The sequence below is a fragment of the Drosophila ficusphila genome, unplaced genomic scaffold (genome assembly GCF_018152265.1).
Source record: "Drosophila ficusphila isolate 14025-0441.05 unplaced genomic scaffold, ASM1815226v1 contig_414, whole genome shotgun sequence".
In the NCBI taxonomy this organism is placed as follows: Eukaryota; Metazoa; Arthropoda; class Insecta; order Diptera; family Drosophilidae; genus Drosophila; species Drosophila ficusphila.
Genome location: NW_025064328.1, coordinates 23331339 through 23348781, shown reverse-complemented (window position 1 = coordinate 23348781; position 17443 = coordinate 23331339). Strand labels below are relative to the sequence as shown.

The 17443-nt window shown below is 37.1% G+C and overlaps 1 protein-coding gene across 2 annotated transcripts in view; it reads right to left on the bottom strand.

The window, feature by feature from the left end:
* The window catches only part of LOC108101340 (putative serine/threonine-protein kinase STE20-like), a 91371-nt gene that overhangs the window by 50441 nt on the left and 23487 nt on the right, over positions 1-17443 (bottom strand). For both annotated transcript variants that reach the window (XM_043208320.1, XM_043208321.1), the window contains exon 2: positions 10691-11119. In XM_043208320.1, coding sequence (XP_043064255.1) covers positions 10691-11119 — 429 coding nt within the window. The remainder of the gene's footprint in view (positions 1-10690; positions 11120-17443) is intronic.

The following is a 17443-nucleotide window of genomic DNA, read 5'->3' as shown; positions in this document are numbered from 1 at the left end:
AGTCTGGTCCAACTTGAGAGATAGGATAGCTTAGATCTTTAGTTATAGTCGCAATTTTATTTTATTGCTAATTATTTGTCTATAATTAATTGAAAGTCACAATTATCTGTTAACTCCAAAAGAATCTAATAGATGTCGATACTTTTCGACTAGATTGAGTAAGTAAACAATAGATGGCACTGCTATGAACAATTTTGATAGAAAATATGTAGATTCTGGGACTGAAGTTCGTAGGTTTGCAAGAAAGGCTTAAAGTACGTAGATCTACGTAAAAAGACGTAGAGTTGGCAAATTTGCTGCTTTGGTAAACCGACAATAGCCTGATTACCACGTGTTATTGAGGTTAAGGTATAAATTAAATTTATTTTGTAGTAAACGAAATAGCGTGAAATTCAATTATTTCTACTTTTTTAATTTTTGGTTTTAGCATAGCCAACTACGTATGTACGTAGACCGAAGTGTAAATCAAATTCAAATTATAGTGACGATAATACAGTAAAATTATTCCTTCTTTTTAGTTATTTGTGCTTCATTATTCAAAATTCTATAATTATAAAATATATACATGTAAGTATTATCACATAATTATAATAATTAATTAATGTATTAATGAAAAAATGGTTCAAAGCTCCCCACACTTTTTCAATAACTTTACAAATATTTTTCTTTTATTGTTTTTATTTGACCTCTATTCAAAATTTATTACTTCAATTTCAATGTGCAATAATAGCATGTTTTTTAGTTTTTTTTTCAAATATTTAAACGAGTAAAATTATTATTCTCAGTAAAATGCCGCCGAAAAAATCTAATCTCAACAACGTGAGCAGCAGAGGCACGACGCAAACGTGTTGAAAGAGCTCATCAGTTGCCAGAACAAGTCGATACAAGAAATACAGCTCAAAGAATTAGGACAGCGGAAGGTCGTGCACAAGAATCTCAAGAACAGCGTAGCGAACGTCTGCAACAGAATATTACGAGAACAAGAGCGGCACGAGAACGAAACATAGATACAGTACGAGCACAAGAACGACAAAGGCAACGGATCAGCCGCTCATTAGTACGTACATCATTCGTTCGTCTTGCTTTTGAATATGCACCAGATATTAACTACTCTGCGCATTCAAAAATTGCTATTGGTGGAATGGATAAAGTATGTCAATATTGTCAGGCGTTGAAATTTCGAAATGAAACTGCCGGTATGTGCTGTGCAGCAGAAAAAGTCGTGCTGCCACCTCTACCCTCTCCGCCAGAACCTTTATTATCCCTTCTTGCTGGGAATTCAAATGATTCAAAATTATTTTTGCGTAAGATACGCAAATTTAATTCTTGCTTCCAAATGACATCATTTGGGGCAACTAAAATTTGTGATCTTGCATCCGATGGACGTAATTTTGAAACTACATTTAAAACCACAAAATTGGATCATTGATGCCAATGCCTGATGATAATCCGAAATTTCTTCAAGTTTATTTTATGGGCAATTGTCAAGAGCGCGCAACGACTCGGTGCCAGTATAATTTCATTAAACAAGCAGAGAAAGAAGCAATTGTGATATTACTGGAAAATTTTTTAGAAGATCAGAATCAACTACTTCAATTAATCAAAAGAGTTTCGCCACGATTGCAAAATGAAATCAATCGATACTGTTGTTGATGAAAATAAAAATGTAAATTTTACAACTGAATTTTTGAATTCATTATATCTACCTGGAATGCCACCCCACAATCTTCAATTGAAGATTGTTTCCCCATTATTCTCCTACGTAATTTAAATCCACCTCAATTATGCAACGGTACACGTTTAATCATCAAAAAGTTCACCGGAAATATTCTCGAAGCAACCATTTTAGCTGGGAAGTTTAAAGGAAAAGTGGTCCTGTTGCCACGTATTCCAATAATACCGTCGGATTCTACCATACCCTTCAAACGGCTGCAGTTTCCAATTCGTTTAGCTTTTGCCATGACAATAAATAAGTCTCAAGGCCAAACAATGTCCATTTGTGGTTTGGATTTAGAAAGTCCGTGCTTTTCTCATGGGCAACTATATGTTGCATGTTCACGTGTTGGAAAATCGTCAAATCTATTTGTGTTAGCTAAAGACAGGTTAACCAAAAATATTGTGCACCGATTAGTGCTAAATTAAATTGAAATCGAAAGTATTTATAGTTTAAAATAATAAATATTACTGTTAGAGACTTAAGACTATCTGCCTTACCTACCGTTCTTCTTAAATTGTATACTTCAATGTAATATAACAATAACTTTAGCTACAGCAACGCGTGGCCGGGTCTGCTAGTTTATATATATATTTTTTGATCTTTTGTATGGCAGCTATATGATAGACTTATCCGATATTAATACAATTTTATCAAAAATTCAATAGTGGTTAGAAAACGCCATCTAGAAGAAATCAAGCCGATCTGATCAAAAACAACGGCGTGAGCATTTTTTATTTCATTCTCTCGTATGGGAGCTATCCGATATAGTCGCCAGATCCGGCCCGTTCCGACTTATATACTGCGTGCAATAACTACACACCTTTTGGGAAAGTTTCAGCAATATGGCTTTAAAACTGAGAGACTATTTTGGGCAGAAACGGACAGGAGGACAGACGGACAGACGTACAGACGTATTTCGATTCAGATCGTGATTCTGATCAAGAATATATATACTTTATGGGGTATGAGGTGTCTCCTTCACTGCGTTGCAAACTTATGGCCAAAATTATAAGCTGTTTAGCCTTTATGTATTTTGTTCAACTGCAAGGGTATATAAGCTTCGGCTTGCCGAAGCTAGCTTCCCTTCTTATTTTCTTTTCTTTTTTTCCTTTCCTTTTTTTGTCCTTTTCTTTGCTATGAAGACGTCACGGAAGACCAACGGGTCGCTTCTGCATATATTCAACCCATTCTTTTTTAAACATAATTGTAATTAATTGTTGTCATGGACGTATTTGTTTTAGAATTATTCAATAGTTTTTTATGTTTTATTTTTAACTAGTAAATCCGGCGAACTCCGTTTCGCCACCAGATGGCGATAGTTTTATGTGAAATTTTGTTTGGTGATTAAAAGATAAAAAATTTTTTTTTTTTTTTGATTTATATATGAAAAGGAACAATTTTATTTCATTTCACAACAGTAATGAATTCATTTTGATTTCAAAAAGTGTTATTTAGTTGAACTCTTCTAAGTAAATGAAAGTGAATCCAAAGTAAATACTTAATCGAAGCGTTTTACGTGTCCGCAAATTATTCGTTTCATTGAAGTCTTTTTGGTAAACCACATTTTTTGTTTTTTGGTCTGACGTTAACACAAACAAAGCGGTTCCCAACTCGTGAATACGCAATATATAACTGCCCATATGATAAACAATGATTTTCTAAATTTATCCCGCAAACCCTAAGCGATTAGCTCTGCGACTTAATTGTCATTGCGAACGCATGGCGAACTGGAAATTGCCATCGTTTGAAGTCAAACGGAAGATCAGTCGGAATCATTGGTATTCAAGGAATACAAACATTTTCACCTGCCTACTTTCATTTAATGCCTCAATCAGTCGGCATAAGTCTTTTTACCGAAACCCCTGTCTTGTTAATTTTTGGAAATTAGCTGTAACATATTAGACCATTTGTTCTCTTACGTTGACATTGCTTGCCAATTTGATTTAATCGACGGTCACGGACCAGTTGCGTATAATAAGTACGTCGCCCAATATTTTTTCCTCCTCTGCGAAGACGCGACATTTCATCTCTTTGTAAACGTACTCTTCTGGCATTCACTGTACTACGACCTATGTCCCAACAACGTCGTCTTCAAAACATGACTTTATGATTTCTGAACAAAATTTGCTCAGTTCTAGACTTATGTATAACTAGCTGCCCGTCCCAGCTTCGCCCGGGTTTTTTTTTAACCTTTCCACCAGAACAGCACATACCTGGAGTTTCTTCTTTCCATTTCAGTGCTTCACAATATCTGCATTTTTTATCCATTCTCCCAAAGATAACCAATCGGTGATTAACATAGTCGATCAAAGGGTCATACTCAAAGAGGCACCATTAAATGTTTCCCACGTTCTCCATTAAATGTTTCCCACGTTCTCCTTGAAAATGTACGTGTTCTTTCTGCCTGCCGTTCAGCATTTAAAAGACGTCGTCTTTGTGAATCTTCGTAAGACTCTGCCGCAATCAATTGCGCGTGACGTTCAGCATCTTAAACTCGACGTGTCTAAGTCTGTTCCACTGTCTCAGCAGCTCTTTGAGATGCGTGGCGTTCAGTATCCAGGGTCTAACGGGCCCGAGTCTGCGCATAGGTCTCAGAAGCTCTTTGAGTCGCATGACGCTGAGAATCTAACATCTGACGCGTCTGAGTCTTCAGATTCTTGTCTTCTAGCCACTTTTGTAGCTCGAGCTCTGCTAGAACTACTGCTTATATTGGATTTACGTTTGCGTGGCATATCGAAAACAATAATTAAAGATTTAAAAAACGGGAGATTTAAAAACTACAACGTAAGACAATTTTTTATAAAAACTTTGATAAACCTTTTTACTTAAAACCTAATGCCTACTGCATTGCGTGATTATTCCGTTTCGCCACCTGCTGCCTACCACCTAAGAACGATGGCGTGATTATTTATAGCCTATTATCATTTCTAGGTTATCATCTATCACCATACCAAATTTCATCAAAATCCGTTCAGCCGTTTAGGCGTGAAAGAGTAACAGACAGACAGAAACATATTCGCATTTATAATATTAGTATGGATTACCCACTGAGTTTACAATGTAAATTAGCGGAAAAATTAAATTATTAAAACATTTAAAACCTCAAAAATAATAAATATTTTTTAACATATAGGAATCTAAACCATCCCTAAACCCCCTGGATCACACACAAAAAATTTTATCAAAAGCGGTCTAGCCGTTTAGGAGGAGTTCAATGACTAACACACGTACAGAAGATTTTTACAGAAGATTTCCCGTCACACGGGAACCACAAAAAACTTCACTTCACTTTAAATCACCAAAACCACAAAAATTGAGTTAAAATGCTATGGTAGTGTGTGTTTATCAGTGTGATGGTGTAGTAACTCACTTTATATGCAATTTTCGGTATGTCGAACGGGATAAAAAGTATCCTATTTCCTTTTCCTGGTTCTAAGCTACCTCCCTACCAATTTGAGTTATAAGTGGTGTAACTAACCGGACTTCCTTTTATATATTAGGTTGTCAAAAAAGTCTTGCGGTATTTTCGCTAGTTAGCGCTGAAAGCGCGTAGTTCTTGCTTTATTCGTTGCATCAGGTCATACTATACCTTTTTGGAAAGCTCATTTCACGCGCTAACACGTGTTTGATTGATTTAAGTCGTTCGTTAGTTATAGCGTCGCATTCATAGAGCAAAATAAAGAGAAAATACGGCGTATTTTACAGTACTACTACGATAAAGGAAAAAATGCATCTCAAGCCGCCAATAAAATTTGTGCAGTTTATGGACCCGATACAGTTTCCATTTCCACCGCACAACGATGGTTTCAACGTTATCGTTCTGGTGTAGAGGTGGTCGAAGATGCGCCACGCTCCGGAAGGCCTGTCGTCGAAAATTGCGATAAAATCGATGAATTGGTCGAAAGAGACATAGTAGCAGTCGTAGCATCGTCAAGAGCTGGGCATGAGTCATAAAACCGTTATTAACCATTTGAAGAAGCTTGGAGTCACTAAGAAGCTCGATGTATGGGTGCCACACGAATTGACGCGAAAAAACATCTTTGACCGTATCGACGCATGCGAATCGCTTTTAAATCGCAACAAAATCGACCCGTTTTTGAAGAGTATGGTGACTGGCGATGAAAAGTGGGTCACTTACGATAACGCAAACGGTCGTGGTCGAAAAGCGGTGAAGCGGCCCAGACGGTGGCCAAGCCTGGATTGACGGCCAGGAAGGTTCTTCTGTGTGTTTGGTGGGATTGGCAGGGAATCACTTGCTATGAGCTGCTCCCCTATGGCCAAACGCTCAATTCGGACCTGTATTGCCAACAACTGGACCGCTTGAAGACAGCACTCATGCAGAAGAGGCCATCTTTGATCAACAGAGGCCGAATTGTCTTCCACCAGGACAACGCCAGGCCACACACATCTTTAGTGACGCGCTAGAAGCTCCGGGAGCTCGGATGGGAGGTTCTTTTGCATCCACCGTATAGTCCGGATTTCGCACCAAGTGATTACCACCTGTTTCTGTCCATGGCGAACGCGCTTGGTAGTCTGAAGTTGGCCACAAGAGAGTCCTGTGAAAATTGGATCTCCGAGTTTTTTGCCTATAGGGAAGCGAGCTTCTATGAGAGGGGCATTATGAAGTTGGCATTTCGTTGGGAACGCGTCATCGAACAAAACGCCGCATATTTGACTTGAATCGCATTATTGTAACCAATTTTATAAACAATTGAAAATTCAATAAAAATACCGCAAGATTTTTTTACAACCTAATATGTCTAGCAAAAGACATAAAGGCTGAACAACATCGGAGCTTTTAACGAGTTATAATTTTATTTCCGTTAATTCTATTTTAATTTAATTTTTTCTTGACTCAAGGGTAGTTAAAGAACTCCTTATTTTAAAAATCATGCTCGTGAGATATAAACAAGAAAGTAAGCCAGCTTCGGCGAGCTGAAGCTTATACACGGTGCGTCCATTAAGTTTCGAGACATGAACCATATCTCAGCAAATAGTAGCGCCAGCTAGGTGTTCGAAGGTGCATTTTAAAGCTTAAACCTTTTTCTATTGACATGTCAAACTTCATTACATTTGCTTGACAAATAACAAGGATATGACAGTTTTCCCTAAACAGTTTTTGATCTGATGTTGAAATTCCAACATGGAACAAAGAGCAAAGATCATTGCAGAGAAGTCGTTGCAGCCGCCAGAAATGATCCAAACTTTCTGAAATCAATTGTTACTGGCGACGAAACATGGTGCTTTCAGTATGATCCAGAAACTAAGCGCCAAAGTTCGAAATGGAAGTCGAAAAACTCACCACAAGCCAAAAAAAGGGAAAATCTCCTTCAAAAATCAAAACAATGCTCATCACTTTCTTCGATAGTAAAGGCATTATCCACAAAGAGTTCGTTCCAACTGGTCAAACGGTCACTGGCACGTATTATCTTGAAGTTTTAAAGCATTTGATGGCCAGAATCCGTCGTACTCGACCCGAATATCGCGATCCAGAGAAATGGTGTCTGTTGCACGACAATGCGCCGAGTCACAAATCAATCATTGTTCGTCAGTTTTTGGCCCGAAATCAAGTCTGTGTGTTGGACCACCCACCGTATTCACCTGATTTGGCGCCGTGTGACTTCTCCTTGTTCCCAAAGTTGAAGTTGAAGTTGAAAGGATGCTTTTTTGAAGATGTTGAGACCATTAAAACGGCTTCGACATGAGCATTGGAGGCTATTCCACAAAATGAGCTGAAGCACGCATTTGAATCACTATTGAATCGCTGTAAGAAGTGTATTAAAGCGAAGGGAGAATACTTCAAATAATAAATTTGAAAAACTTGAAATATCTTTTTTATTTTGCGATTTATGGAATCAGTCTCGAAACTTAATGGACGCACCGTGTATACTCTTGTAGTCATCATATATTATATGTCTATGGGCTATGACGATTTTTCAATTAATTTTCTGTTATATTGGTTATATAATATGTTGTAGTCGTCCGATTTTTATGAAATTAATTTCGAAACTCAAGATTTGTTAGAAAACTCTACAGTCCAAAAATCATGTATTTTTAATAAAGTAAAACGCTGTTACATTTTTTTTTATTATTATTTCTATATATCAGGTTGTCAAAAAAGTCTTGCGGTCATTTTATTGAATTTTCAATTGTTCATATAATTGGTTATAATAATGCGATTTAAGCCAAATATGTGCCGTTTTGTTCGATGGCGAGTTCCCAACGAGATGCCAACTTTATAATGCCCCTCTCATAGAAGCTCGCTGCCCTATTGGCAAAAAAAATCGGAGAGCCAATTTTCACAGGACTCTCTTGTGGCCAACTTCCGACTACCGAGCTCGTTCGCCATGGACAGAAATAGGTGGTAATCACTTGGTGTGAGATCCGGTGGAACCAAAAGAACCTCCCATCCGAGCTCCCGGAGCTTCTGGCGAGTCACTAAAGATGTGTGTGGCCTGGCGTTGTCCTGATGGAAGACAATTCGGCCTCTGTTGATCAAGGATGGCCTCTTCTGCATGAATGGTGCATTCAAGTGGTCCAGTTGTTGGCAGTACAGGTCCGAATTGAGCGTTTGGCCATAGGGGAGCAGCTCATAGCAGGTGATTTCCTGCCAATCCCACCAAACACACAGAAGAACCTTTCTGGCCGTCAATCCAGGCTTGGCCACCGTCTGGGCAGCTTCACCGCTTTTTGACCACGACCGTTTGCGCTTCACGTTGTCGTATGTGAGCCACTTTTCATCGCCAGACACGACCCGATTCAAAAACGTAACGATTTGGTTGTGATTCAGAAGCGATTCGCATGCATCCATACGGTCAAAAATGTTTTTTTGCGACAAGTCATGTGGCACGCTTACATCGAGCTTCATGTTGAATCCAAGCTTTTTCAAATGGTTTATAACGGTTTGATGACTTATGCCCAGCTCTGGGCCGATGCTACGGCTGCTACTATGCCGGTCTCTTTCGATCAATTCAGCGATTTTATCGCACTTTTCGACGACAGCCTTTACAGAGCGTGGCGCATCATCGACCACCTCGGCACCAGAACGATAACGTTGAAACCATCGTTGTGCGGTGGAAATGGAAACTGTATCGGGTCCATAAACTGCACAAATTTTATTGGCAGCATGAGATGCATTTTTGCCTTTATCGTAGTAGTACTGTAAAATATGACACCATAACTCACGAACGACTAAAAACAATAAATCAAACACGTGTTAGCTCGTGAAAAAAGCTTTCAAAAAAGGCATAGCGTGAACCGATGCGAGGAATAAAACTAGAGCTATGTTACGCGCTTGCAAAGACACCTAGCGGAAATACCGCAAGACTATTTTGACAACCTTATATATTTTTCAATTTTTTCTATGGCAGTTATATGATATATGTAGTTGTCCGATTTTTATACCCTTGCAGAGAAAAAGGGATCTATAATTTCAGTCAGAAGTTTGCAAAGCAGTGAAGGATACACCTCAGACCCCATAACGTATACATATTCTTGATCAGCATCAAAATCTGAATCGAAATACGTCTGTACGTCTGTCCGTTTGTCCGTCTGTCTGTCTGTCTGTCTTGCTGAAACTTTTGATCAGATCGAGTTGATTTCTTCCAGATGGCGTAATCTAACTACTATTTAATTTCGGATTATATTTTATAAAAATCGGAATTATAACGTCGTTGCTTTTCAAAATATGGAGCTTTTATCCCTTGAATCAACAAAAAAATATGATTAAAATCCGATGTTATTATTTAGCTACCATAGAAAAGATCGAAAATCTATATAGAATTAACGGAAATTAACGGAAAAAAATTATAACAAGAAAAGAAGCTAGCTTCGGCAAGCCGAAGCTTATATACCCTTGCAGTCATCAAAGATATCGAACAAAATGCATAAAGGCGCTAAACAACATCGAAGCTACGACGACTTTTCTATTAATTTTCCATATTTTTGACTATTGTTCATATGGCAGCTATATGATATAGTCGTCTGATTTTGATAAAATTTAATTTAAACTCGATATTCCAAAAATCGTGATTTTCTGAAAAGAAATAACGATGTTATCATTTTATTTCCGTTAATTCTATATAGATTTTTCGATCTTTCCTATGGCAGCTATATGATATAGTTGTCCGATTTTTATGAAATTTTTTTATAAATCAAGGCTAGTTAAAAAACTTGATACCCAAAAAATCATAGTCGTGTGATGAAAAACAATTACGTTATCAATTAATTTCCTTTAATTCTATATATATTTTTGATCTCTCCTATGGCAGCTATATGATAGATTTATCCGATTTTGATCAAATTTAAACCGAAATTCAATAGTAGTTAGAAAACGCCATCTGAAAGAAATCAAGTCGATCTGATTAAAAACAACGGAGTGAGAATTTTTTTTTTCAAACTCTCGTATGGGAGCTATCCGATATAGTCGGCCGATCCGGCTCGTTCCGACTTATATACTGCGTGCAATAACTACACAACTTTTCGGAAAGTTTCAGCACGATAGCTTCACAACTGAGAGACTAGTTTACATAGAAACAGACAGACGGACAGACGGACAGACGTACATACATATTTCGATTCAGATGGTGATGCTGATCAAGAATATATATACTTTATGGGGTCTTAGGTGTCTCCTTCAATGCGTTGCAAACTTCTGACTGAAATTATAATACCCTTTTGCTCTGCAAGGGTATAAAAATCGTTGTTTTTCATCAGAAAAGCACAATTTTTGAATTATAGAGTTTTCTAATGACTCTTGAATTTCGAATTAAATTTAATAAAATTCGGACGACTATATCGTATAGCTTTCGTATAAACAATCGTTGAAAATACAGAAACTTCGGCCTCTTTCTTGTTTTTATTCCGTTTTATTTTGAGATTTCAATGATGATGATGCCAAACATATATACTTTAAGCAAATACTTTACTTTTTTACTACACGGTTAAGAGGTTTATTGATATGAGAATAGTTACCTTGGTCGTCTAGAATGTTGCTTTTTTCCATTAACAAAGATAGACTGCCACGAACTTTTTCAATATACATGTATGTTAGTTCTGTGTCTTTAAATGGTTGAAACCCATTTCCCATTTCGCAGCATGTAATTCCGACAGAGTATATATCTACTTTTTCTGTATAACCAGAAAGGTTTTGAAATAAGATTTCTGGGGCTGTCCAAAACAGCTGATCTTCTTTTCCCACTGTAGATCCATATAAAAAACTTTTTTTTTTGCCTCTATTAATTAAAGTTTGGCAATCACCAACATTTGATATAACAGCTTTGTTGGTATTTATAAGTATATGCTTAGCCCTTATAGATCCATGAACAAAATGCTGAGAGTGAATATATGAAAGAGCTGATAATACATCCTTTAAGATTAGTGCTATCATTGCCTCCGGAAATCCTGAAATATAATAAATTATAAGCAAGAGCATGTTATTAAAATAAAGTTAATAAAGTAAAGAAAAAATACTATGACATTCAAGAGCACTTCCAAATTTTTTTTTCATTTTCGGTGTGTTGGGTGGGGGAGTTTTTTAACTAACACTATAGTGGTGCCCTAAGAAAATAAAACCACACAAATTTTCAATTAATTTTGCATTTATTTATTTAAATGGCACAAAGGCCTTAATCTACAAAGTTAATGTTTATGAAGAGTTGGTTAGGCAGCCAGACCGATTATAAAACGAAAAGGAAGGGGCAGGCGATCAGCGACCGTACCTTCAGCGAGCGAGTACAAAATCGAACCTACTAAAAACAAGAAAGGAAGCTAGCTCCGGCAAACCGAAGCTTATATACCCTTGCAATCATCAAATATGTCGAACAAAATACATAAAGCTAAACAACATCGAAGCTATGACGATTTTTCTATTAATTTTCCATATTTTCGAGTATTGTTCATATGGCAGCTACATATATGATATAGTTGTCCGATTTTTATGAAATTCAATTCGTTATTCACGAGTCATTAAAAATCTTTATGTTCCAAAAATCACGATTGTCTGATGAAAAACAACGATGCCATAATGTTATCTAATATATAAAATTCTCGTGTCACAGTTTTTGTTACCATACTCCTCCGAAACGGCTATACCGATTCTCATGAAATTTTGTGAGCGTATTGCATAGGTCTGAGAATCAACCAACATCTATTTTCATCCCCTTAAATCCTGTTCGACATACCAAAAATCGCATATAAAGTGAGTTACTACCTCATCACACTGACAAAAACACGCTACCATAGCATTTTAAATCAATTTAAACTGGGGCGAAAATCCTTCATCATTAAGTAAAATCATTAATTCTATTTATGAGTGTTTTGTCCAGTGAGCAATGCCAAGGAAACGCAAAGGGGGAGATTTGATCCATTATAGAAGTAGATCTCGATACATGCGAAATAGAAGATCCGATAGAATAGCGCAATTGCATCAAGAAGAGCCAGAAGATACACGAGCTAAACGCAATGAAGTCAGAAGATTAGAACAACGACAACCACGCCGTTTCACAGTCAATAGACGCAGAACAAATGACCAACAACGACAACAAGTACATCGAGCATTTATATATGATTCATTACTGCGTCTAGCATTCCAGTATGAGCCCGATATTGAGTATTATGCTCACTCAAAAGTGGTAATTGGTGCTATGGAAAAGGAATGTCCGCATTGTCATGCTCTGAAATTTAAAAATGAGCCAGTTGGGATGTGTTGCGCGTCAGGAAAAGTGCAACTACCAGAAATTGAAACACCACCTGAACCATTGACCGGGCTTACTTATCGGCACGGATCCAGATTCTAACGTGTTCCTGAAGTCAATTCGAACATTTAATTCATGCTTTCAAATGACATCGTTCGGAGCAACAGAAATAGTTCGAAATACTAATGCAAATGGTCAAAATTACAATTCTACATTCAAAATTAGAGCCCAAGTTTATCATAAAATGGGCTCACTGCTGCCAATGCCAAATGAACCACATAAATTCTTACTGATATTGTTTAATAGTGTTACTGTTGTAATTTTTTAATTAATGATATATAACTATAAGTAATAACTTATAATAATTTAAAAGAAATGTTTGCTCTTTGTTATTTTTATATTCCCTCATGGTTTACAGCGCTCCAGATGACTTTATAAGTCTAGAACTGAGTAAATTATGTACAGAAATTATAAAGTCATTTGGTGGCAAAACGTTTGCCGGGTCAGCTAGTTTTAATATAGATTTTTTGATCTTTCCTATGGAAGCTATCGTTGTCGGATTTTAATGAAATTTATTCTCAATTCAAGGGTTACTCCACATTTTGAAAATCATGCTCGTGGGATTAAAAGCCACGACGTTATAATTTTTTTTCAATATTATTAATAGATTTTTTTATCTTTCTGCTATATCTGGCAGCTATATGATATAGTCGTCCAATTTTGATAAAATTTTATCAGAAATTCAATAGTGATTAGAAAACACCATTTGGAAGAAACCAAGTCGATCTGATCAAAAATAACGGAGTGAGAATTTTTTATTTATTTCTCTTGTATGGGAGCTATCCGATAAAATCGGCCGATCCGGCCCGTTCCGACTTATATACTGCGTGCAATAACTACACACCTTTTAAGAAAGTTTCAGCAAGATAGCTTTAAAACTGAGAGACTAGTTTACCTAGAAACGGACAGGAAAACAGACAGACAGACGTACAGACGTATTTCGATTCAGATCGTGATGCTGATCAAGAGTATACAGTAGAATCCTGTTATAACGACTCCGCTTATAGTGTCCGTCCGGGTTGTGCGATGAAAACTCGATGGTTTGGTTGGCCCCCATACAAACTTATATGAAAGGGCCTCCGCTTAGTGCGTTTCCGCTTTTAGCGACAAACCGCTTATAGCAACCAAATTTTTTAATAAAAATTAAAAAGTTCAACCGGATATTGCGTCGTGACCAAAAAATACAGTGCGATACTGCCAAATTTAAGCTTAACAAGAAAGGAAGCTAGCTTCGGCAAGCCGAAGCTTATATACCCTTGCAGTCATCAAATATGTCGAAAAAAATACATAAAGGCTAAACAACATCGAAGCTATAACGATTTTTCTATTCATTTTCCATATTTCCGACTATAGATCATATGGGAGCTATATGATATAGTTGTCCGATTTTGATCAAATTTGATTCGTAATTTAAGATTCGTAAGAAAACTCTATATTTAAAAAATGATACTTGTCTGATGAAAAACCACGATGGTATAATTTTACTTCCATTATTTCTATATAGATTTTTCGATCTTTCCTATGACAGCTATAAGATATAGTTGGCCGATTTTTATGAAACTTTTTTCTCAATATAAGAGTTGTTAAAAAACTTGATGAAAAATTCTATATATATTTTTTGATCTCTGCTATGGCAGCTATACGATAGAGTTATCCGATTTTTATCAAATTTAATCCGAAATTCAATAGTAGTTAGAAAACGCCATCTGGAAGAATTCAAGTCGATCTGATCAAAAACAACGACCTGAGAATTTTTAATTTCATTCTCTCGTATTGGAGCTATCCGATATAGTCGCCAGATCCGGCTCGTTCCGACTTATATACTGCGTGCAATAACTACACACCTTTTGGGAAAGTTTCAGCAAGATAGCTTTAAAACTGAGAGACTAGTTTGAAGAGAAACAGACAGACGGACAGACGGCCAGACGGACAGACGTACAGACGTTTTCTGATTCTACTCGTGATGCTGATCAAGAATATACATACTTTATGGGGTCTGAGGTGTCCCCTTCACTGCGTTGCAAACTTCTGACTGAAATTATAATACCCTTTTGCTCTGCAAGGGTATAAAAACGCGCTGTTATAAATGTATGTATTTATCAGTGATCGGCACCCTTGGCTGTGTGCGTAGCAGCGACACGAAGGATCTTAAACTGTCGTCACCACCATGTGTAAGCTCATTCAGTTTTCAGTATTATGAGAAACCCATGTGTTTGAATTAAATATTAGTTTGTCAAAAAAGTCTTGCGGTATTTTTATTGAATTTTAAATTGTTCATAAAATTGGTTACAATAATGCGATTCAAGTCAAATATGCGGCGTTTTGTTCGATGACGCGTTCCCAACGAGATGCCAACTTCATAATGCCCCTCTCATAGAAGCTCGCTTCCCTATAGGCAAAAAACTCGGAGAGCCAATTTTCACAGGACCCTCTTGTGGCCAACTTCAGACTACCAAGCGCGTTCGCCATGGACAGAAACAGGTGGTAATCACTTGGTGCGAGATCCGGACTATACGGTGGATGCAAAAGAACCTCCCATCCGAGCTCCCGGAGCTTCTGGCGAGTCACTAAAGATGTGTGTGGCCTGGCGTTGTCCTGGTGGAAGACAATTCGGCCTCTGTTGATCAAAGATGGCCTCTTCTGGATGAGTGCTGTCTTCAAGCGGTCCAGTTGTTGGCAGTACAGGTCCGAATTGAGCGTTTGGCCATAGGGGAGCAGCTGATTTGCGCCTTACGTTATCGTAAGTGACCCACTTTTCATCGCCAGTCACCATACTCTTCAAAAACGGGTCGATTTTGTTGCGATTTAGAAGCGATTCGCATGCGTCGATACGGTCAAAGATGTTTTTTCGCGTCAATTCGTGTGGCACCCATACATCGAGCTTCTTAGTGACTCCAAGCTTCTTCAAATGGTTAATAACGGTTTTATGACTCATGCCCAGCTCTTGACGATGCTACGACTGCTACTATGTCTCTTTCGACCAATTCATCGATTTTATCGCAATTTTCGACGACAGGCCTTCCGGAGCGTGGCGCATCTTCGACCACCTCTACACCAGAACGATAACGTTGAAACCATCGTTGTGCGGTGGAAATGGAAACTGTATCGGGTCCATAAACTGCACAAATTTTATTGGCGGCTTGAGATGCATTTTTGCCTTTATCGTAGTAGTACTGTAAAATATGCCGTATTTTCTCTTTATTTTCTCCATGACTGCGACGCTATAACTAACGAACGACTTAATGCGACTGATGCGACGAATATAACAAGAACTACGCGCTTTCAGCGCCAACTAGCGAAAATAGCGCAAGACTTTTTTGACAACCTAATATATTAAATTTTTTGTTTTAATTAAAAAATTAATTTGATTTGTTTTAAAAACCTATTACGAGGACGGCAACCATAAATGAGTAAACAACAAAAATTTGTTTGTTCCGTTTGCCTAATGCGTCTTCCGGGTATAACGACGAAAAATCGTCGGTCCTTTGAAAATCACTATAACCGGATTCTACTGTATATCATATAGCCGCCATACGAACAATAGTCAAAAATATGAAAAATTAAAAGAGAAATCGTCATAGTTTCAATGTTGTTTAGCCCTTATGCATTTTGATCGACATATTTGATGACTGCAAGGGTATATCAGCTTCGGGTTGCCGAAGCTAGCTTCCTTTCTTGTTAAGCTTAAATTTGGCAGTATTGCACTGTATTTTTTTCGGCACGACGCAATATCCGGTTAAATTTTTAATTTTTTTTTTTTTGAAAAATTTGGTTCCTATAAGCGGTTTGTCGCTAAAAGCGGAAACGCACTAAGCGGAGGACCTTTCATATAAGTTTGTATGGGGACCAACCAAACTATCTAGTTCTCGACGCACAACCCGAACGGACACTATAAGCGGAGTCGTTATAACAGGATTTTACTGTATTTTTTTCAGGGATTCCTTGAAATTACATTTTACTTCTTTTTTGTTTTTTGTCACAAATTTTTGACAGCGAAATTCCATTTTATCCATCGCAAAATTAGCTTCTTTTTGCAGCTGCCATCTGCATGAGTGGCAAAAAACCCACATTCAAATGCACAATGCTCAAAATGAGTTGAGTGAATTTGAGAGCAAAGCCAACATGAAGTGAGAGGGTTGACTCTCTTTTGCTTACTCATTTGCACAACTAGCAAATAGAAGGAAACGAATTGAGTGAATTGAGAACGTTGAAAACAGAGACGTTGCATTCGAATGATTCGAGTTGCAAATGTAAATAAAAGGAAATAAAAACCAATTAAATGTAGTGAATTTTCTTCGAGTCCAAAAAGGCTTTATATTTATGGTTTTTTATTTTATTTATTTCTAAATTAACAATTACTTACAACTTATTTAAATTGGAATGCAAAAACATTATTTTGTTAATATTTTCCGAATTAGTGGCTATTTGACAACGATTTTCTGTAATTATTCTGTAAAAATTTCTTGCGTTTGAAAATGTACGTTCCGAAGCCGCGCTGCTCGCTGGAATCCAAAATTTTTTGACTTTGTGCTGCAGTTCTCAAGAAAGGAAAGTACAGAAATTCTAAGCAAGAACTCGAATGATTCGAGTATTCAAGGCATACCCAAATCTCTCATTTCACTTTTCGTTTCGTTCATTCACTCTCATTTCGTTCGACGTCTCAAATTAAGAGAGAAATGAGTGCAAGCCTGTCATACAATGTCATTTCATTTTCATCATTCCACTCACTCCATTCTATTCGATTCGAATGTATTCATTTATACGTATGTTATGAATGTATTCATGCAGACTTCTAATCTTCACTAAGAATTATGAACTCACTCAGAGTCATTTCACAACCGTTAGTGTTCTAGACTTAAGGCCAGGTTCCTCTAAAAAACGTACTTTTTTCAATTAATTTTATTTTTATATACAAAAATTTTGAGTATTCAATTTTTTTTACATATGAAAGTATGTATGTACATATATAAAA